Below are 24,564 nucleotides of genomic sequence, written 5' to 3' on the forward strand. Positions count from 1 at the left end.
ACCTCGGCAGTTCGCTCGTGTTGGCTCCTGCTGGCACAACCAGTCCAGCGAGAGCTTTATTAATTATTTGTCTCTAGCTCTCTTTCCTCACTCTGCAATACAATCTGTAATTCCAAACTGACAAAATTTGTAAATATGGAAAGCGAGCTGAAAGAGAGACTTCTCAGTCGTTCTTTTTTAATTGCATTTGGTCAGTTGTTGTTATTTTATCTTCTTATTTTGGCTACGAAACGCTTCATCTTTCACTCATCTTTCAAGGAACGTCAGCTCAATTCTTAAATTTCTTATGAAACCTACTAAGCTATTATGCAAATCTAGTCTTTAAATGTGAAAAAAGTTAATGGAAACATTCTGAATAAGAATATTTAGAAATATTATACTGGCATACAGGATGAACACATGGTTTTCTTTTCAATACCTCTGAGCACTTCTTGAAATATGACTGTGTCCTGCTTTTTTTTTTTTTTTAATTTTTTATATATACACACACATACACACAAACACACACGCGCACTTTTTTGTTAATGCCACATCCATGTTATCTTGCTAAATGTGCATCTTCAGCAAGGTTTAAAATTGGGCAATGCATGGTGACTGCACTGTTGTATTACTTGATTTTCAAGTTTGGCAAATGCTGCAATGCTGGTTTATTTAATTTGGATCATTTTCTTGTATTTCTTGCATCCTATCATTCAAACTTCCATTATTATTGGCATAATGCAAAATAACTACAGCAGCACCATTCAAAGAAAATACTGTTTAAAATACAACCAGCCTGGCTTACTAATGTTGTAAGAGTTGCTAGACCATTTTGCTGATCTGTTTTAGAATACACTCATATTTTAAGAAAATATAGTACCCAGTAAGGTACCACTGCTTTGATAAGTTTGAAATAATGCCAACACCAATGCTAACAAACATACAAGAACACAAAATAACTCAAATGAGACACTGAAATCTTTCAATTGTGAAATGACAGAAATTTATGCTTGAACGTAAGTGGAAGTGATTTTTTGTTTCATAATTATGAGAACTGCCAGAGTCGAGTAGAACAATAGTGTATATAACCAAGAAGCTTGTCCAAGGAATTAGTTAAACCCAACTATTTTATGAGGTTATAAAGATGTCTCCTCTTTTTCTTTTAACTGCAATTTAAATTAATGACAAACCCTGACCTCAAATTACTCCCAAGTTAAGCAGTTTTTCAATAAATCCCCAATGTTTTTTTTTTTTACTTGTCCATCTATCTTAACAAAGAGCCACACTACCACTTTCTTTCCTGTGCTGGATTTACTTAACTGGATTTACTTAATCTGAGTTCCAGAGAGACTGCAGAATTGCCTGGCATTTCTATGCAAGGCCTCAGCAACTGACATACTGTCACATGTCAGTCAGCTGGTAGATTACAGAAAGAAGGTGTTTTCATTAGGAATGTAAGTGCATTTTAAAACATATTTTATGAATATCTAATACCACATATTCAACTACCTCTTTTCCTTTTTTTATGTCCCATGAGTATGTCTCTTATGTGACAAAAAGACCAAGCTGGCTTTCAGATTTCACTGCCTAAATTTTGGAATGATATTTGCTTCAGCTAGGTTTAATAAAGAACCAAAAATCACCTGTCATACATGGTGACATTTTCCCTTAAATCAAGCATCTCTGACAGACCTGAGTAAGTCTGCAAGAAAATGTGTTATTCAGTAATCACTATCCATTCTGGACATGGAAACCATAAAAATACATAAATACCTATTTTAATTTCATACATAAATAAAGCACACAAGAGGAGCTTTTTCTAATTAAAATAAGACAGATATTGGAGATCTAGCATTTATGATCTCCAATTTGGGTATATAATGGGGATTGAACCCCAGCGTGCTCCATATTCTAAGGATGAACTTTTGTGCGACAGCAAGCCTGCCACAATTCACTGCTGCTACCAGAAAGGTGGCTCAAGGTCCTCCCCCGGCAAAAAAGAAGTGCAATTTAGATTTAGGTTTTTGAACTAGATCATCACAGGGCACGCAGAGCGCAGGTGCTGACAGAAGGGTGGAGGCAGAACCTCACTCCCCACTTTTAGCTGCAGCTTGACTTTGGACCGGCTCAACTATAACAAAACCTCACTAAACACCCTGAGAATCAGCTACTGGTTTTTACAGGACGGGTCTCTACGCAGTTTCTTTTCCACCCACCTTGACCTCACCCTTGCTCCAGAGAACTTCAAGGTCGGTTTGTTTTTTGTTGTTTTTTATTTTTTTCCATTTTGAAAGATAATGGGGAAGTGTCAAAACTCTACATATGTGAAACCAAATACTCATTCTCTGAACAGCCCTGCATTCATGAAGCTTGTGACACATCACGATAACCTTTTAAGATTATTTATATCAACTGTCTCAAATGCTACTGTCATATAGCTTAATCATACTTTGGCATCATCTACTACACATTCATTTAACTAATCTGAATGTATGCTATATTAATGATTACTCAATTTTTACATGTCTATTGGCAATAAAGACTGATATTTTTTTTTTTGGACTTGCACTATAAAATATTTTGAACAAACTACTTTCCTGAAGAAGCTGTTGTCAAGAGGCCCTTTATTTCTTCAGAAATCCTAGAATGTAAGCAGGTGAATTTCTGACATCTTAGAACTGCTATGCTGCACTGTACAATATTTAATTACACTGCTGTAAGGCTGTCAGACCCACTCAGTAAAATTAGTTGATTGCAGTTGATGGCTCCCATAGAAGAAATATTTAAATAACCCAAAGCAGCTATACATTTGCTATATCTGTACTCTCAGGGAGCTACATGGGGAGCACTGTATAAAATACTGTATTTTTATACACTGTCTTATGGGGTACTTTCCTTGGGCTCCATGATGTGATACCCAGGAAAACATAAAGTCACTCTAAAAATAGAGCAGCCACTCAAAACCACTTAAAACTGTATTTATTCATTAAATAATAAGATGAAACCTTCAAACTATTGACTATTACATTAAAAACTTAGCAGAACCTCAAGGGATTCCTGCCATTGCTCAAAATTAATCCATCTGAGTACAGCAGTCATGTCCAGAGGAAATGTTCTTCACTTGGAAAACACAAGGCAAAAAATATTGGTAGCACGTTTGAAGAAATGTGCTGACAGAAACCTAAAGAAACTCAGTTTCTCCCAGAAATTAAGTACCACAATGATTAAAATGGCACTGTAATGTCTTGTAAACTTTTTTTTTTTTTACTTTGGGATGGAAAGGGCAGAAAATTTTCCAAGGAGTCTGTTTAAACTACAAAAATGAGATCATACACAAGGCAAAAAAGGAGATCAAGACATTTAAAAAACACTACAAAAAGCCTTTCAAAGTTTATTTCACATACAGCAAGTTTTTGTCTTCAGTCTAGGTACTGAGACAAAGAAGATCACAATCAAATGAAAAATACTCAAAGCCAAAAATCTGCCCTTGAGATTGATATATTTCATGCTGTTTAAAAGATAATTCTCAAGACAGTACTTTCGGTCATCAGAACACGTACTGGAACATAAGCATGGTAGTCCCATACCTCCTAGCACATATGCAAGACACAGTTACTAATCGTTCTTTTAAGAAGCGTAACTCCAGAAGGCATCACACTACACCAAATCCTTCAGAACACTTTCAGGTACAATTTAAATCAACGTGAGTCAGCATCGTAGCCAAGATACAAGTATACCTGGTCTCCATCGTTGCTTCCCCACGCACAACTACCCTGTAGCTCCCAACGCAAACATCTGTGAGCCCACACTGCCAACCAAATCAGGAAACAGAGGATCTGGCTCCTTTTTGCCCTACTTTCAGAAATAACGGTGCTGACTAGTTACATCTATTTTACTCTTCTGTAGTTAACAAGTCCATCTGAATGCCATTCGAGAACAGATCTCTACATATCCATCAGTGAGCCTACGCTAGCAGTAATGTGGTGTATTTACAGAGTCCACTTCTGCATCCAAGCACCATGTTCTCCTGCCAAATCTGTGTTCTGTTTCTGAAAGAAAACACTATGAGTGGACATCCCCCCCCCCCCCCCCCCCCAAGACTACAAGTCTCTGCGGCATGCTTTCAGGCACTGAATTTTCATGCTCATTTCACTTTATAATCACTTTTAGACATGAATAGAGCCTCCAGGTTTTGTGGGAAGAAGCAAATTAAAACAGAAGGGAAGAAAGAACACTATGTCGTGCAGCACATGTGGGATGGAGAAACCATACTGAACAGTAATAACAAAAATTGATGTATGCCACAGCACAGAAGGGTACATACAGACTATAATAAAAACATCATCAGTATGGTATAAGGGACAGTACAAGGTTCAGTATTTAGCTGTGACAACTGCCAGTTATTTGCAGTAATCTGTAGCTCTAGAATGAGCTCTATCACTTCTGGGGATTTCTTCCCCTCAGCTCCTGGTATTTTTATATTGATACTTTCCTTCAGTATCAACAGAGAAATTGTATTGATTTATTACCAGTAAGTATTTCTGTGCTCATATTTTCAATTCAAGAACATTGTCTTGAAAATATGTTGCAACACACTGTTTTCCTTCCATACTCAAGGAATCACACATAGCAGATGGAATGGGAGTTTCTCAGCTGTACTGAAGATGACACAAAATGACTACAACGACAAAGACATTTGGATGTTCTGAGACAGTATTGCAATGTGTCAACTTTTATAAACATTCATTCCTCTTATCAGAGAAGTAACTAGTCATTAAGGCCTTAAACCTAAAAAACACTTACGCACTTTACTGTAGCTGATCCTTCCATTATTACTCACACCTGTAAAATTACAGAAAAATTATGCAAGTGTTTGTGAGACTGGACCCTATGATCACATCACTGAGCTAAAACAGACCAAATGGAGATAAATATTATTCTAGAAATTCATGAAGCCATTTCTATCAGAACCTCACTTGTTTTGGTTTAGTATGTACATGTGTATATATTTATGTATAAAAATAAAAACTGGCAATATAGAATGGCTTTCCAAGTTACTTATATATTAATGCAAGAGCTGTGGATGTATTTTTGAACATAGCTTGTAATTATTCTTAAAAGCATGCTTGGAGCTTGTGATAATGTATTTTATAATATTAGACAATACGGCCACATTTTTCGCTTTCATTAGAGAGCATATCCATATGTATTTAAAGTATTTGCATAAATTTTACAGTTAATTGGGCTTTAAATATGCATGATTAGGATGTTACTTCTAGCCAAATTTCATTAGTATGTCACTGGCAAGGAAAAATTTCAGGAGCAAATTTAGTTGTCAGCTGCTACAAATTACCATTTAGTATTTTTAATATTAATCTGAATACATATATTAAGGTAAAACCTAGAATTAAATAAGCAAGCTGGCACATTGTTAGTGTGCTTGAATCAAGACAGAATGAAAAATAAACAACAAAAACAACTAACTGGTTTTATATGTTGAAACAGAGACCATGAAAAGCTTCTGTACTTAGATAAAAGAACAGCCCAAAGTATACTTTATACAGTCCACAGTTCATAAGGCTTCAGATGTATATTAGGCATTTCACTGGTCCTTCTGTTTGTATGGTTTACACATCTGATTTTGTGATGCTTCCTCACCCAGAAGCCAATTATGATGAACATAATTTGTAAGGCAGATTTAATTAAATAGAAGTTTCTGGTCACTAAATAATTTGATGGTGTTCCAGAAAAACCCAAAACCAAAAGCAAAACTGTTGGGTATTCTACATTCAGTGCAACAGCTCTGTGCTACTGCACTGAACAATATCAGTTGATCACTACTAATCTCATTTTGCTGCTGATGGATGAGTGCTGCATACTGAGATAGTACTGACATCACGCGATGAAGGAGGCTGTGTATGAAATGAGATTGCATACAATAGGTTAGCTGATTCAGTGGTATCAATGCACTGCGAAGAAAGTAAAAGTTACATATCTATTTTTATGTCTGTGAACTGCAAATGGGACAATTTGTTCTGCATTAGGAGTACTGTTCTTTAGAAGTAACTCTTCAAACAACCCACTCAAAGCTGGAGCTAATGACAAAGTGGGACTCTGGATTAGAGCAGCAGTTATTTGAAATCAGAGGCAATCGTTCTAGGAGACGAAACATTTGCCAGCAGGCTGAACAAGACAGGTCATTGCAAAACAGTGACCATGAGGAAAGGTCCCTGGTACTATGTGCATGTGATCTACATCTAGCATCGCAGTGCTTAACTGGAACTTTATTAAAAAGATTTTACAGGACATGTATGTGAAAATCAGATAGATAGAGATGAGTGTGGATCCTAGGTCCTGTGGTTTTCTACGGACAGAGCCTCTACAACCTCTAAGGCCCACACAGCTGTTTTCCAGGAAGGAAAAAAGCTAGCATGTATAAAATTACATCCTTCAGTGAACATGGCCATCAGAATGGAATGACAGGAGACAAGATGGGTGATTCGCTAGGAAGAAAAAAATAACACAAAATTGGACAACAACAATGGAAGAAAATTCTGCTGTAAAGGCCTTCAGCATTCAGGGTCTATCCTTGCCTTCTGGCACGAGAAGAACAGTTGCAATGCCCTTCAACTCTCATTTCTCAAGTTCATGATGTAATAACGGTTGAAAATAAACAACATATGAAGAATCACTTTCTGAAGACTTTGTACCCCTGCCTTTGATTCTCTGTAGATCAAGATATTGGCTTGCCTTTGATTTACTTGACTGTGCTTTTTAAGTTCCTTTAAGAACAGATCCAAAGCCTGCAAACTGGGCACATTTGTGTTTCTCTATTCCACAGGGTAAAGGAGCTGTTTATTCTTCTTAAAAGCAAGACTAGGGAGATGGTTACTCCTGCCTTCCGAGATCAGCACCATCACAGTAAAACATTCACTTTCAAGATCTCAATGCAGCTACCGCTTGATAAACTATTCTTCAAGAGACTACGTTCTCTCATGTGTCCCAGCTGGATATTTACAGTTAGTACAGGCTTCTTAGCACTCTGATTTTATAAGATGCCAAGGCAAACTTTTCCCATTTAAGCACTCCTCTGTAAGTAATTTTTTAAAATAATGCTCACTGAAGGATTTTTTCCAGGCTATGCTCTCTACCAAACTTGTCTTTCACCAAAAGAGAGAACTTGTTTCCTTACTCTTTTTTCCAGCAATTGTTGTTGCCCAAACCCTGATTCCTAGTCTGCCTGAAAACTATTCCTTCCAAAACATCTTGATTTGTGGGAAAGTTAGAGCTTCCTTTAGAAAAGCAGGACTAGCTGGCGTAGCAAGCATTTTTCCAACCCTACTTTCTAAGAAAGTAGGGTTGGAAAGGAACAGGAAAAAACAAGAAAAACAAAAATCCACAAAGTAGTATCCTGTTCATCTCTGCAAGATCAAAGATAGGACAGATACTAGTATCTGCATTCTAGAAGTATCAGAAAAAGGAAGCAAATGTCAGTAAAACTTTTCTAAATGACATAAAATGAGTTAAAGATTATGCATAGCAACAGTACAGTTTATATTTATTATTCTTCCTCTTTGAAGAGGATCAACAACACTTCAGTGTATCCAAAGATACTCTACTAAGGTGTTAACAACATTTTGCAGTTGTAAGTATAACATGTATTGTATCACACAATATTAGCATATAAGCTTCCTTTTGGCCAATGAAATAATGTGGAAAGCAAAATAAAAGGAGCACTAAAAACTAAATAATGAATTTGTAATTAGAAACATTTTCTTGAATTGTATTTTTATCACTTTAAATATCTACTGAGAAGTTAGTTTGTCAAAAAGCATGCAAAAGACATCTAAGTATTGCTGTTTGAGATAATTCTCAAATAAATATCACAATCTGCAAATAGATTCATATATGGTTTAAGATGGAGTAAGCTCATGCTTCTGTAAACAAGTTATTGTGTCCTCTGTCCCTTGAACTGGCACCCAGAACACGGTCCAGTTTAAAATATTTTTATTCTTCCTGGATCCAGTTTTCAATTGAATCCATTCAGCAACCCAGTTCACTACATTCACTGGTGCTGGTGACAATTTTTCATGCTCATTTCCCAGCATGAAAGTAATATTCTTAGCACTTATTTGCGTAATGAAATCAATCTGTCAGAAGTATGTATATACAGATCTGAACAAAATATGCATCAGTAACAAAGGCTAATACAAGTGAAACCACGTGGGACAGTGTCTTAGAAAGAACTTAGTAGATATCAGTGCAAAAATACTACTAGTATTGTTTCAGAGTAGACCTGTTGTATCAACACATAAAAAGTTGTTATAAACATCATTTTCCAAACTATTGGGCATGGCCCATGATGAAGACAGGACAATAGCAGTGAATATACCAGGGATTAAGGGTAAAAATGAAAAATATGAATAGCTTTGTTTTGCCAAAGGTAAGTTCAGCTGTCAAAAGCTTGGTATGCAACAGATCTTGGACAGGGTTTTAAAAGTCTACAGGGCAAATTCCATTGTGTCTACTTCTGCTCAAATTTCCCAGCCCTGCCAGTTTTCAATGGAAAAATTCAGGATCATTTATTGGTGTGAAGTGGGTGAAAAAACTAAATTTCAGATCACTTGATACTTGAGAAAAATCTTACATGTCAGCAGAGCAAGAAATAAGACAAATCAGCACAGAAAATGAAATATGACTTAAATGCCGCAGCCCAGGAAACAGAACAAAGCAACAAAATCTCTTCCAGTCATTATTACTGCAGATTGCATTCAAAAGCGGTATCATCATTCACGTGGACTTTAGAGCAGCCAGTACATTTACGGGATCAGCCAAAGACTTGCGTAAGAATACACAGACAAGCTGGTTATCCTGAATGTTTCTAGTCGTCTTCATATTGCTGAAAAGAAGTACTATTCAGAGACATGAAGAGGTGACAGAATTCTCAGGCTAGTGCACTGCATCACCAATGATAAGGTAAACAGTTTTATTTGTAATACTTAAGCAATTACCAAATCATAATACTGAATAATGATTTTGAGAAAGAATTGAATTTGAAGCCATATGAAGTTGATGTGACACCCACTAAATCCATACAATAATGGGTTTGTTTACTGAAAAAGCACCTATGATCCTTGCTGCACACCACAATAAAATATCACTTTAGGTAGCTTTTGATAAATAGCTGTAGAACAGTTCAATATCAAAGCAAATCAAACCCATATGCAACAATACATCTGTTAAAAGAACTAGGGTAGTCAAATGTAAGATAAATCAAAAGAACAGGTTAGTGAGGAAGTCCATGCAATTGTGAAAACTGAAATAAAACCCCACAACACTCACTTGAGTGGGGCCTGATAAAATTCTTACATTTTCTGGAAAGTGAAAGATATGCTTACCATTATCTTTGCTGCTGTTTTCTTCAATTGTCATTTGTTCTGCTAGCTCAGACAGCGATTCATCAATGGTCTGGCTTCCACGCAAGGTTAAGGAAAGTCTCCTCTTAAACTTTTTCATTCTATCAATATTAAGTCTGGCTTAAGGAAGCCTGAAAAAAAAAAGATTAAAAAGCAAAAAGTGAGAAAAAATTAGTTCATCAGAAAATGAAATTTAATTACCTCATACAAAAATGCAGGAAGGCTTACAGAAAATTTAGTCAATATTCAAGTTATCCTTAAACCGATATCCTTAAAGCAAGATTACTTTACTGGACTGAAGAAGAATGTCTTGAGCGGGAGGTGCCCATACATTTTTGAAATTTTTACTTCTGTTAGGGAAAATGAGGATCTTTGTTTTTAAAACAAAACAAAACAGCTAATTTGATCACTAATTTTAAAATCCAATAATAAACCAAGCAGTCATCTGAAAACTTATTGAGTGCACACTCTCCTGCCTCCTCCACAGCTTCTTTCACAAAACCCACTGAGGAGGAGGAGGCTGGACCCTTCTCTCTCTTTCAGCCCATTTGTTTATGGATGAGAAATTACTGAACTTCTCTATATTTTGCCCTTTTCACAAAAGGAGGAAGGGGACAACACTAAATGCCTTAAAAGCAATTCTCAAACCCGATCCTACCTAGGGAAATAGATAGCCAGGGCCTGATAATGACAGCTAGAATGGACGTTTCTCTACAGTCAGGGAATAAGACTAAACTGGGAACAAAGCAGGAGGCACTTTCTCCATGGAAAGCTGTAAGCAAACAAGCAATAATAACAAAGGTCCAGGCCGATAAACATGTTGCCTCAAGTCTAAGCTGGTAAGTGAACTTTGCAGTGCGCCGTATGTTTGCCCTTACACGAGAAGCAGCACAATTCTGTCCTTTGTTACTCCGTATGGACAGTTCACCCTAGAGGTTATTTCACAATAAGTCGTTCATCTGCTCATAGCCCCCAAGAGTCACACAGGCAGTGTTAAACACAAGCACAGCATACTTTTAAGTCTGAGCTGCTCATATATTATTTTCCTGCATCAGCCTCTTCACAGTCCAAAATGCATAATTCACATACAAAATTCAAAACAAAACAAATCAAGTTTTCCCCTATGTCCTCCTTTAAACAGAAAAATGCAAGAAGTAGTATGCTAAAGATCTACACTTAATAACAAATTGTGAATATGATTACTTTCATATTGACATCGTCCCTTTAAGTATACACATTTCAACTGTGTAGCTTACTCATTGTTTACATGCTACATAATAAAAGGAGAACAAATCAGTGGAACAAGTTGGAAGTGTCTAAACCATCACAAGATTAGATTGCCCAGGACAATAAGTAACTCATAAGGATGGACAAAAGCAGACCTTTAGGATTTGAGCCCCAAAATCTGAGAACAACAGTACAATCACTGGCAAAGCAGCAGCTGCATCCAAGGGGAAAGAGGTGGATTACAAAACAGGATAACATCTTAGACAACCACAGCTACTGTAAGCAGAAATAGGCAGGCACCGGGTACAGATATGTAGGAAATAAAAATATAACTGCTGGAGATAAAGTTAAGCCAGCAGTTTCTAAACTGCCCTTTCAATGTGTTGCTCTGTGTGCAATACAGCCACACCTTAATATGAATAATTTTGCTCTCCCTCACTCAAAAGCAGGATATTCTTATTGTTAAGAAACTGCATTCAGAGAACGTTCCAAGGGCAACATTTACTTTTCCTGTTCAGGACCTGCTTTAAAGACCTTACTTGAAACAGCTTTATTTCTGCGTTTATTTTAACTTTTCCAAAACGATGGCCTATGTTTCTCTTAAAAACCTAGTTTTTAAAAAAAAATGGAAGGACACATCCTTTATATGTAGTTTTACTCAATTCTCCTACAGTGTTCTTTGAAACCTGCATCTTCCTACGTGTATTATTCTCAAAAAGGATACGTGCAATTTTTAGCTATGTAATGCCCTAAAGCTACCTGACAACAACAACAATTTCTTTCCAATTTTCCATTTGGGCAGTAACTGAAAAATCTTTGATCTTGCAAATATTTAAGCCTACACAATTTTTTAATCAAAAAGAAGGTCTACTGCTGAAGTGTATTACATATAAATTAACAGACAAATGGATTAGAAAATCTGAAAGACATTCTAAATCTCAAGCTAATATAAAAGCAAACATTTTGTTACCTGTAGTTACAAAATTTCTCCTGTCAAAGGAGGGTTTCATGAAGTGCTGAAGCACCACTTTTACTAAGATTCTGAATTAAGTTCAGGGCTTGATTTTGAAAAAATTTAACAATAAAGGAATCAGGAATGGGAATCCATGTGCGAATGAATGCTTCTTTCTATTGAAATGTAATTCAGTTTTTTTTAAAGGACAAGATATGAATATGCTCACTGATATGAAACCAAATTTTCTTCCCTTAAAACATCAGTATTCTTGCCAATTCAGATGTGTAAAGGATACATATATTAAAAAAAAAAAAAAAAGGAGAAGGAATGACCAGTATCTAGCACTTAGAAATGTCCTATCTTTTTGACTTTTTTATTCTCACTTCTGGTCAAAGTTGCGGAACCTGCTAAATCTTGGTAGTTTGAGACAAGCTCTCAGTGAAGAGAGCTTTGAAAATATGATCTATACAATCCAAAGCTAGCATTGGTTCTCTAAAATGACAGCAAATTCACAGAAAAGTCAATTTTAATTCAGTTTATCAAAACCGAAGGAAAAGTGTCTGATATTCATTTTTACCAATTCGTAACAGATGCATACCTCTTTTCTCCATTTAACAGTAAATCTAATTTAAATCCAAAATGGAGTTACTTGGTTAGTAATATACATCTAGTTGCTATAATTATACGCAGTAAGACTCCTGATACTCCCCCAAGTTCTTAACAATTTTGACAATACACTGTTATTTTTATTTTTGAGTTTTAGAACAGAACCCAGGGCTTGACTATTCTATTCTGTAAATTTATCTACTCTAAATAAGTCGTACCCAAATCAATATTTTAGATGTCATATCAGATAGATGCATACACTTGAATGCAACTAATGCAAATTTTAGTCTTCTGCAGACAGAATGAGGACAAGCAATCCGACACAACCCAGAAAAGCTGGCAGAGATATACTTATTCAATCCTTATACTGATACGAAATGAAGGAAGCGACCATGTATTAAATGAACTGTTGCTTCTTACAAATGATCTCCAGTTTATTCCTGAAAAGTTGGTATTTTCGTCTTTAAAAACAACACAAGTTAATCCTTGAAAACTATGCTAAAATTTACCTTTCATACACATTTTTCTCCTTAAAACCTGCAGAAAAAGTATTTTCCAATATTTATTGTCATTAACTCAGTTTGCTTCAATAGTCTTAAACTCCTGCTTTGCTCTCAATGTCATTTAAAAGCGATCTCTATAATACAGTTCTGAAAACAAGCTCCACTGTTTTTAAAACATCCAGGTAAGATCAGATTTAAACAACTGGGTTCTGGCTCCCTTTCTCTATGTCAGACCAATCCTTCCCACAACACCTGTAGTAGAGCACTTCTCATTTAGTAAACACAGATGTCCACAACACCCTAGCTATACAGCAGACAGACATTAAAGCATTTTGATTCCAAAGTAATAACTCAACTGGATTCTGCACTCATCTATTCACCAAAAATCAGAGGCCTTACAACGCTGATGGCCAAAATTCTCAAAAAACCCCACCACTCCCTTCAAGCTCTCAGACTCTTGGTACCTTAAAAGTGAAAAAAGGAATGCATAAGATCTTTATACACAATAAACATACGCTGTGTGCTAATCCTTGTAAGTTTAAACAAATTCAGCTAAAATTTTCAAAAGCAATTAAGTTATTTAATAGCTTAAATTTTAGCCAGTATATTTCAGGAGGGTCACAAATACCAAAAGCACACTAAGATTTTGCTGATTCAAAGCCCTTTGAAGTCAAAGGGAACCTGTCCTTCAACTTCAATAAGCTTTGGATCAGACTAAGTGCTGACTCTTCTGTTTCCAGAGGTTATATTGCATTAAGATGCATCTACATAGAGATTAAGCATTTTAAAATTACTTTTCCACTTAGATACACACTGAAGTTGCTATTTGACTGTTTTTAAAAGCTACTTTACAAGGCGGTAGGTGTTTTCCAAACATCTAAAGGCAGTTCTTGTTCTGAAAAACTCATTATCTGAAGACAACAGCTAAAGCAGGAGGAAAGGACAGGAACAGAAACCCTACGTAACAGCAGCACATGAACAACAGCGTGGACACAGCGTGGCCCTTAAGGATGGGTTAACAAACTAAAGCCACAGCCATAAGACACGGAAGAAAGCAGGTAACAGCACTCCATACGCACTCCTAGGATAGGAGGAGGTGCAAACACACGTGGGACACTCAACCAGATTTCATAAAATCGCTACAACCAAATGGGTACATTTACACAGCAGTGGGTCAGACTGTTGCAAAAAGGTATAGCGTGGCAGAGTTTTGAAGAGATCTGAAGATTCTGTCAAGAGACTTACATTTTTTTATGATCTAAGATGGAAAGAAAGACTGAAGAATGAAAACAGTCCACACAACTAGAAACAAGAACAAGAATCATGAAATTCTCTCTTATATGGTCCTCCTCAGCAGTACGGTTGTTAATGATTCTCAAAATCCATGGTGTTATTCACTGTATCATTCAAATCTGAACAGATAATCATTTAATCTTCCACTAGCATTTTAATGACACCAGTTACAGATCTGTTAAATATTTTCATCACATAATAAACGACGCATCATTTGTTTGGCTGCATTAATCATTTTAGATGCATCTAACTTATGAATAAGTATTTCTGAAGGTGATAGTCCAAGCTTGTGGCAGAAAGAGAGGTCTGAAAGCTTAGAGTGCTGCAAACAATATTAATGAAAAACAGAAACAGGAAACACCTGTCAAGGATATTGTCCCCTTAATCTAAAAAGAAAACCAGCTTTCCACAGTGCTTATATTTATTAAACTGTTCTCAATCTACCTGAATTTATAAAAAAGAAAAAAAGCTATTGATCACATAAGCATGTTGCACATCAACTACAGAGCAAACTATTAATTACACTAATGAGAAATAAATTGATAATTTATCTAAGATCATAAACCACCAGTTGGAGCACTTGTAAAATTCACATCTAATACAGATGCACTTCCTTACAATCACAATTCTACTCTACAAGAATGCATTATAAATACGGCATCTTACTCATTACATCTGTTCTTTGTATTTGTTTCAACTCACATTTGTTCACATTGGTGAAAAAATTTTCTACTGCATTTTTCCACGCTTGGTCTTTAGAAATAACATGACTCTGGCCAACTAGACTCTCTTGTCAGGAACAGAACTACTTAAAAAGTTATTATCTTTTATGATGCATTAGCTCAAAGAACTGACACTGCACAGATATCGTTGACATCTGACAAACAAGGCCTTTGTTACTGATGAAAGAAAAATAATTATGAAGTCAAGTATTACAGCCCAGTTTGACCTCCCAGTGAAAAAAGGGCAAAAGGATCCTCACAGTCTTTTCCTCATGAATAAAACAATATTCAATACAGAATTAAACTTTCGAGTTGAAGCCCCTTTACGTATTTATAGAATCGCAGCCAATGAATTACTGAAAACTGGAGGCAGAAAGGTATTCACAAAGGTTAACTTCTTTTCTGAAGCTAGTTTTCCTAGTTAATGTAGGCAAAGAGGCTCCTCCCAAAGTGAATAAGAGCATCTATATCCAGCTCCTGATCTAGATTATCAACTGGAAGAACCTCTGCGAACAGAGGAAATATATGGAAATTAGCCTGTTCTAATTTAATTTAGATTGTGAATACTTTTCCTTATCTTCACCCCCCCAAACCTTTTGCCTTTAAAGAGTAACAAAGGACAGAAATCAAAAGAAGTTGTTTTTAAAAAATAATCCTTTAAGTTAAAAAATACATTGATCATTACTACAAGCATATTTAACTATATTACTGGTACAGAATTTAAAAGAAAAAAAAATCCCACATCTGCCCAAATGGTCGAATCTTGCAGTCCTTTTTTCATATCCTATGCTTATCTTCTTTCTCTTGGACTCAAGTTTTATTTAGGTAATCACAGCAAGTTTACATTCTTTAAAATGTACAGTGTATTCTCCCCCATATAGATATAAGCAATATCAAACAGCAAAATCAGTAACGACATCCTATTTGATAGATAGAATCATAGATTCATAGATCTATTTGACAAATCTCCCTAAATTACATAGATTGTACTGATGAATAGCTCCACATTAATTATCAAAGGTTCTGTTCTCTCAACAGTCAAGTGAAAAAACACAGTATCAGTCTGGTTAAATTGGCTGACATTTAAGCCAACAAAACGAATGAGCTGACTGGCAAAGCTTCTTGCATTTGCTGTCAGACCCATAAACTGAAAGTCTTTTTTCTCTTGAAGGGGAAGGCAAAAACCAGAAGGTTACATGAATGTAGCATATATAGTACCAATGAGCCATGGAACTTTCCGCCTCAAGAGATATAATGAGCACTGGAAACCAAAAGCAATGTCTGTAATTTTACTAGCTTTGATTAATAAGCATAAAGCCTTAATATAGCCTTCAGAAGGAAAAAAAATCTTAAAAAAAAAGAAAGCTTGCTGCTCCCTAATACTGTTTTAGTGACAGATTTACAATGTTGCAGTCATTGCTTCTGGGACCATCTTCCTCATTCTTGCAAATGAGCCAGTCTTTGGAAGAAAACTGAGTAGAAAACCTCTTCTAGGCTCAAGAAGACAATGTTAGTTCTAGGACTGAAAAGCATCTGCAATCTTTTGAGAGTGTGAACAATTTTGTCAACAAAAGGCATAGACTTTCAAAAACTAAAGGCTTGCCTTTCTTTTTCCCCGCCACGATTCAGGCACCAAATCAAAGAATCTCATACTGAAGAACTTTCTCTCAACCTCCAGTAGCTCTCAGCCCAGCACCACCTGTCCTTTAAGCATCTGAACTTCCATAAACAGTCTTCAACATTTGCTTCTTGTTGTGCTCACAAAAAAGTTACATTTACAACCCAAGACCTAAGGCAATGAAAAGCTTTCAACTTGCTTCAACATTCTTGAATCAAGCACCAAAAGATGCAACAAATACACCACAGCAATATAAACTAAGATAAAAACTAAAGACACACCTGATTTGGACAAACAAAGAACAGTGGTACAAGTTTTTAAACAAAATTAAAAAAAAAGGTTTTGGCCTCTTCTGCTTAAAACAGAAATTAATTACACTGGGGAAGCTGTTGAGGAAACCTGATCATGGCCTGCCTGGAAATTAACCACCAAGTGAGAGCTATAACAGAGCTCATCCCAAGGAAAAAAGCTTTGTAATTATTAAAACTGAAGACAAAACAAAGACCATCATAAAAAATTAATTTTCTATGGTTAATTGGTATAATCGCTGTAAATTTACAGCTCACAATTTTTCCTCCTAATGTAAAATTTTTGGGTTCATTACTTGTTGAACTTCAATACACGTTTTGTAGTGTGAACACAAAAAAACCCTCACCAAACAACCCAGAGAGAAAGGCCTTACATTAAAACCTACGAGGCAAAAGTAAACCAAACCCTTCCGTAATTGTTGCATGCATACATGTGTGCGCATACGAGTCATATCAAAGAGTCAAGAATGGTTTAAAAACAGACAGCTTTGGCTGCATTCCTCTTGCACTTCTATGTACATGCAGAAAACAACTTACAAAAAGGCAAGAGAAACAAAGCTGTTTCGCAGTAATTAAGGGTTTTGTTTTGTTGGGTTTTTTTGGAAGAAAGCACAACATAGCAACACAGGGAGAATTTTCAATTAGCAAATAAGGGTCACCATAAGCAGCATGGTATAGATGACGTTCTACAGTACTGACAACATACACGTGTATTTTTCATATGAATATCAAGCCACATTTAAGATCTGATGCGCTGAAGGCATTATATTGAGACACAAAACAAAACATTCAGAAAAAACTTGTACGATAAAACAGACTCTTTGGAGACTTGCTTAATGCCTAAGATTTAAGTGTCTTCTGTATTCCTAATTTTTCTAGAGATTTCTGAGAATAATAAGCTGTGGTACTACAACTATTCCTGAAATAACAGAGAGATGGAGTACCTTGGCTGCAACTAAGAAAGTAACTACTGACAGAAACAACAGCCTAAACAAGTTTCTCATAGTCAGTCTGAGTACTTCTAATACCTCCACTGAGATATTTTAAAGACAATTCCAAAGGGGCAGTAGATAAACTCATTCTTGCAATAAACAATCTGCAAACTATGGTTCAAAAATTTCTTTGAATTAATGAATGTCTTTTACCTAAACTTATAAATGGCTCTGATTCAGTATTTTTAAAAACTCACAAATTATTGTCTTTTCTTCCCTTCTCCAGTCCTGTAATTGGTACAACTCAGAGATTTCTCACTAACAGAAAATCTCCGAACAATAAGTCAATTACAATTTTTTCTGCTGTATTAATTTTTACATAGCAGTCAAGATGTCCCAGCATGGGACCAATTTGTTCTGTTACAACATTCAGACAAATGTTGCTACATCTGTCTGAAGTGTTCATGCTGCCATTTAATGGTCAACTGGATATGCACACATGGATTATTTCAGTATCCATTGCCAAGGACACTAAACACATAAGACAGACACTATTCCTAATGCAAATTATTATCTAGCTGACAACCTGGGAAAGAAAGAAGAGTTTTGCAATATGCTTGCCAAGCAGCTTCACAAATAGTTATGTTGGCAACAAAAAGGTGATGGCAATATGCCCTACAAGGCAGAGAAGAAACCATGACCCTGCTTAAGCCAATTTAATACCTCCACAGAAGTAGAGCACTGATCACTAGTGCACATCAAATGCAAGGTAAGACTGTTCTCATTGGCAGCGGCGTGATATAACTTGTGCACCAGAAAAGCAGCCTGAAAAACTGCAGAGTTTTGCCTTAAGTTTATTTAGCCTAGATAAACAAAACCAGATCTGAAATAAATGCAATCTGTGAACAAAATAAAGGACAACAGCAAATGCCGTTAAGGAAGGATGACGTGGGAAAAAAAGAACAAATGGATATGAAATAAAGTAAAACCGTTCAGCACAAGTGCCTTCATCCTCTACAACAGGTTCAGGCCATTACGATTCCCACCACACAATAACCACATGCAGATTTTTCTTTTTCTGTCTTTATACTTCTGCAGCAACACCCCACTCCCAAATTAAGTCGTCCTGCCAAGCCTCACAAAAGGTATTTTTCAAGGTACTTTCAAGGATGGGGGGGGAGGTACATCTTCATTTAAACATACAGAATAAGGCAACTGCCATGCATCAAGCTGTCACAACTGTCACTGTTGGCTACAAAACAAGAACCCTACATGAAGACTAATAGATTTGGAGACTGAAGATCTTTCTGTATCAGTGGATGTTCCTTTTCTTTGCCTGTGCAGATAACTCTTCCCTGTGTGTCTTTTACAAAATATCTTACATATTGCTCTTCCTCCAGGTAACTGAGACTATCCAGACAAGAGTTCCCAAATTCTGAAACTAAGCAGAACAACTAAATTACTAATACACAATTTGGGCAACTCCGGTTAATCAGTTTGAGAGGCCACTCCCCTCCCAGATTCAGCAAACAGTCTAACACATCAAAGGACACTACTCAAAACTTTACATTACCTTCTCTTAGTATAACCAATTCTCTACCTGAAGGTATTATTCAAGTAAGTTTTCTGGACCTTGAACAGAGACCAGTGGAAGATTAAGGAACAACAACAAAAGAAAAAGGTTATACAGAATTGAGATAGTGACAAGATGTCGGGTACAGTCAGTGAAGAGGAGAGAAATGGCAACCAGTAAAAGTGGAAAAATATCTATCTGTAAGTCAATGACAGATCAGTAAGACAGCATCAGTATATAGGAAACCTGGGAAAGTAACAACTACTAATGTCAGTCAGTAACATTAAACCAGACATGAATAATTAGAAAACAACTGAAAGACAAATAGTCTCCAGATTTTTTAACAAAATTAAAAAAGGCAAAATAACTGTGACTAATGCCAGGCAAGCAACACTGATACTGTCAGCAAAAGCAGGCGCACATACATGGTAAAGCAGAATTTCTCTAGGATCCTGCAAGCTACAGCTTAAAGGCAGAGTAAGGATAGCTGGGTATTTTATTACGAAATCTCTGTAAAGCAGCAGAGAAAGGATCAAACAATATGTACAGAGCACTGTTCCCAAATACATACTTCTGCTGGGCAGACCTATTTGCTCTCTTTGTTTATCTGGCAGAAGAAAGAAGTGAAATTTTATGTTTGTCTTCAAAATAATTTCTTCTGAATTACAAACACTATCATTCTTCTGCTGCTAGAGCCTAACACTTATGCAGCCTCATCCTGCCAAGGACTAACAGTGGGCCAATCCCTTCCACAGGAAACTAATTCCCATTCTGGATCTTAATCGAGTTGCAGAGGATGATATTGCTACTGCTGTCAGTGACCTGGATAAAGCTGCCAAACTGTAAGATTTGTCTCACAAACAGAAAATGTTTTATGAAAAGGTACATTTAAATCACTGCCTCTACAGAGACTCAACATCCCCTAAAGAATCTTACTTCAGCAACATTTAATATCATAGTCTAATATAGATCTGTATTGAAAATAAGTTTTTCACTTAGAGAAGTACTGAAGCAGTTTTGCTGTAAAACTCCAGGGGATAAAAAAAGAGCCCTAACTGTTATTATAATGCCACCAGATGAGATAACCCTCAAAATAGTCCCATAGAGTTAGAATCATAGAACAGTTTGGGTTGGAAGGGACCTTTAAAGGTCATCCAGTCCAACACCCCTGCAATGAGCAGGGACATCTCAAACTAGACCAGGTTGCTCAAAACCCTCTCCAACCTGACCTGGAATGTTTCCAGTGGTAGGGCACCTACAACCTCTCTGGGCAACCTGTTCCAGTGTTTCACCACCCTCATCGTAAAGAACTTCTTCCTTATATCTAGTCTGAATCTACCTTCTTTTAGTTTAAAGCCATTACCCCTTGTCCTATTGCTACAGGCAGAACTAAGTTGCTCAAGGACATGTGGGACCCCTATTTCCCTACAGCGAAAGAGCCATCCAAGCTCCTCTAATTCCTTCCTCCCTCCCCCATTACACTCTTGAAGTAACTTGGTTTCCATAATGTTTTTTTTTTTCCTTCTGGAATCTATGTGCTGGGATGAAGATACACATACTAGAAAATTCAGGTTAAACCAGCATTAACGTGCAAAATTAGTATGCAAAGTTTAAGGGCAACAGATGTTATCTTAGTAATTAATTTGGAGATTTAATTTATTTATTAATTTTTTCTCACTAGCTATTTGGATCTTTGTTTCTTAACCTCCTTTGGAAAACACTGCTCTAGTATGCTGCCTTTCAACCTTTGAGATGTCTGTCATCTGAAAGAGTAAAAGATTATGTTTTGATTGATTATGTTTTGATTGATGTAACATAAGGCTTATTTCTTTAAAATTTTAGGATATGCTATTCTTTCACCAAACTATGTTTCTATGTCAAGTACTTGAGCTGTTCTTGAATTACTCAGTTTAACAGCCTTGGAAAACAGTATCCTTTTGCCAAAATATTCTTTAAAATAATTCATCTGCATTCTACCGGAAGTTTCTATCTCGTTTACCACCCAAGCACGCTACTTTTCAACATACCCAAGTATGCTGAAGAGTAACCAGAAGAATCCTCCCACTGCAGTTTACTTCCTTTTGATAACTAGGATCCATAAGCCTGAAATTAAAGAGTCCAAAAAGCTTCTAGCTTTCACTTGTAGTACTTGTAATTCAGATCTATAGCTTTGCTTTCTTTAAAATTAGTCTACATTTCTGTTTAATAAAAGGGAACCCAAGAAAACGTCTTCAAAAGGACTCGTCATCTATACCTCATTAGTAATTTGTAAAAGCACAAAACAATCAAGTACTATCGTACTGAAATCTAAGTTGCACATCTTGAATGTGGTTTCGGCACAACACCTGGTAACCAGATCTATCTGTGAAGTAAATAAAATGAGCTGTTAAGTTGGTTTTGTTATGAAAAACCAAACTACATTTGCTTTTAAAGAAGTTTTTTTAAAATGAAGTAACTTTTAAAAAAAATCCCCTTTAAGATTCTCCTTGCACAATTATTTCACTCTTAGATTCTGGTGAAAACTTCAGAATAAAAATCTGCCAGACTGTTGCCATGAAGTGAGCCTTACTTCTTTATCTTCCTGGACTCTATGTCTTTAGTACACCTTTATAACAAGACTTGAGAATGAAACTTCCCATCAGCTGAATGATAAACAAGAATGGCAGAGGCTTTCACTATTACTATTTACTGTAGTAAACTATAGGTTTACTTCACATAGAGACAAGATACACATACGCAATTAGATAACTTTATGTTTGTGTTCAATAACAATAAGCAAACTTTGCTAGTAACAAAGAAACTGTAGTTTTAATGAAGGCCTGATTATAGCAACCATACAACAGGGAAATAGAAAAGTGGTTTATTTCTGCCTACTGAACTGTGCATGCTTCCTTCAGCCGAACTGTTCAGAAGCATTTCTGCCATTTCTGATTTTAATCATATGAAAGAAACAATTGGGTTGCAGTCCAGTGGATATCCCACCTAAAAGTATATTGTATATTTATATAGCATAACAAACCTGCACCTTTTTCTTCCCAACATGGTACATGTAATATAGGTGCTATCTCTAACAGTAATCCTGTAGGCATTACCATTTCTTGCATCAGAATGAATCACTGGAACAAGCCATACCCTTTGACTAAATTTACTGGAATTCAGAGCAAATTCGAGGTTCTATTTCCAGATTCTGTTACTTTAAAAATTATTAACTGAAGATATTTCACTTAAAAAATACTACAGTCAGATATCAGTTGACTGGATTAATCTCATGGACTCACTTTTTTTTTTTTTTTTTTTTTTTTTTTTTAAATTGTCATTTCAAACAATTGGGACTATCTCACTGCTCCAACAGCCTGTTGGGATATTCATATCTTCTATTCCCCACAATCAGTGAAACTCATAACACCATTCCTCCACTGACCATCTCTGATCCAGGTATGTCCCTAGTAGAGGTCATAAGGAACTCTTTTTGAAGGGATTTTTACCAGGGTATTTAAATAAACACTTCTGACATAATCTGGGGGTTTCCTAGCTCTTCTAGAGCTTCACTGCCTTAGCAGCTCAGTAGTTCAGGTTCTTCTTTCACTATAACGCTATGGTGACCATAGACTATAAGATTCTGTGCCAAAGAAGGCCTATAGGCTGACACTCTCCTCTTTCCCTTACCCGTCAGGCACGCATAAGCTTGCCTTCTGCATAATAAAGAACCACCACTGTTGCTGTTTTTTATTTCTTTCCTTCCTCTACTGCAGTCAATAACTGCTTAGCCGGGAACTTCCTCAGGATCGCCTTACCTTATTTTCTCTGCTGCACACAAAATACAAACGAGCCAATTTCAACAGCTCTAAGGAGGTACTACAGATACTACAGTCAGTTCTGTTAATTCTTAAGACTATCCCAACAACTATGCTTTCCACCTCTATGAATGTATTCTTATTGGAGAGCAGATGAAGATTGGAAATGCAGATGAAGAGCTCAGGACGTCAACTGAATTATGAAACCCTAAAAGCAGAGAATAGAATCCACCAGAGAACCAAAACAATGTCATAATATAGTAAGATGATGAATGCTTATAAAATTGTTTCAGACATCAAGAGAGCTTTGGCTCTTCACAACTTAGCTATTTCTGCTGTTGGAAGCAGGGTCCAAAATGTAGTTACTGACCACAAAGAAAGAAAAAACCAGATACAAATTGTTATGTTATTATGAAATATTTCCCTTCTGAATTCATTAACTTTATTGAGAAAAGAGCTGTAGGAGAAACTTGATGACAGCAGCAAATGTGGTAGGCATGAAGTGCCTTCTGTCTGACTAAAACTGCAGCAGAAGCACATTCACTTTTGCTTTACACAAAAAATATAAAAGATACTCAATTTAATGAAAGCAAAGGTGGTTTCCAAGAATCAAGACTGAATTTGCGAAATTAAAGCAGGGTTGCTAAAAATATCCACTTCAATTTTCAGAGAAGTAACAAGTAAAAATATGTATTATCCTGGTATATTGTTACTGAAACCAAACAGACATAAAAGAAACTGATAGCAAAATCTCATACAGAATCTTTGAAGGTGGCAAGCAACCAAGTAAACATACAAGAACTGCACAGGTTATAAAGATCAAAACACAACCTTAACCTCATTGTGATGATTACTGTTTAACAGCTCAACCTGTACTTCTTTGCTCTCCACATTATAATTTATATAAAAGCTACTTCAATTGTCTGTTCAGCTTATCAGTCTTCAACTACATTAAAGCATATGAACTACTGAAGAGAAATTACGTTCTATCACCATGCAGTCCGGGGGGAGGAGGGGGGGGGAGGTATCAGCTATTTTCATTGCTAGTATCCTACCAATATTTAAACATCTACTAAAAAAGACTGTTAGCAAATTACATGTCAGAAGCATTACATATAAGCTTGCTCTTCTTAGGAAATTACTCCGGAATCCACAATTTAAAAAGCTACAACAAAACAATTTTTAAGGCTAAAAATACATTGATGTCTCCATGGTAAAGCAGCTACAGCCACTGGAGAATGAAGCTTGAGCAAGGAACTGCAATGGGCAATGAATGGCAGACAGATGCAAACTATAAAACGACAAGAGGGGAGAAACTAAAGTAGAGAGGAGACTGATTAGGTATTGAAAGAGAAAGAAGCGAGAGAAAGGACTGGAGTAAGCTGCATGCAACAAGTTCTCTCACCAATAAAAAGGGGAAATGGTGACAGAGACTTGATCTACATCTCAAGACAGTAAACCGGGTATTAGGCTGCCTGATTACTAGATCAAAACCCCACACATTCGCACGATGCAAAGCACCAGAGCTCTCTGGCTTCTCTGGACAAATCTGTTCAAAACACTTTGTAAGTGTAATTCTGTTCCAAACCTACGCTGAACAGAGGATCAGCTGTCCTACCACAGCCACCGCAAAGCTGA

The 24,564-nt window shown here is 36.3% G+C and overlaps 1 protein-coding gene across 7 annotated transcripts in view; it reads right to left on the reverse strand.

Annotated features, from left to right (window-relative positions):
• CDK17 (cyclin dependent kinase 17) overlaps positions 1–24,564 on the reverse strand; it is a 95,110-nt gene that overhangs the window by 46,386 nt on the left and 24,160 nt on the right. For 4 of the 7 annotated variants that reach the window (XM_087764612.1, XM_087764611.1, XM_087764610.1 and 1 more), the window contains 2 exons: positions 9,378–9,526; positions 4,783–4,821 (listed from right to left, as the gene is read on the reverse strand). In XM_087764612.1, the coding sequence (XP_087620738.1) occupies positions 4,783–4,821; positions 9,378–9,495 (157 nt within the window). In that variant the 5' untranslated portion in view covers positions 9,496–9,526. Of the gene's footprint in view, positions 1–4,782; positions 4,822–9,377; positions 9,527–24,564 lie in introns of those variants that run through there. The other 3 variants (XM_087764616.1, XM_087764614.1, XM_087764615.1) reach the window with 2 other exon arrangements.

The sequence above is a fragment of the Nipponia nippon genome, unplaced genomic scaffold (assembly GCF_047370975.1).
Source record: "Nipponia nippon isolate SJK-2023a ecotype South Korea unplaced genomic scaffold, ASM4737097v1 scaffold_3, whole genome shotgun sequence".
In the NCBI taxonomy this organism is placed as follows: domain Eukaryota; kingdom Metazoa; phylum Chordata; class Aves; order Pelecaniformes; family Threskiornithidae; genus Nipponia; species Nipponia nippon.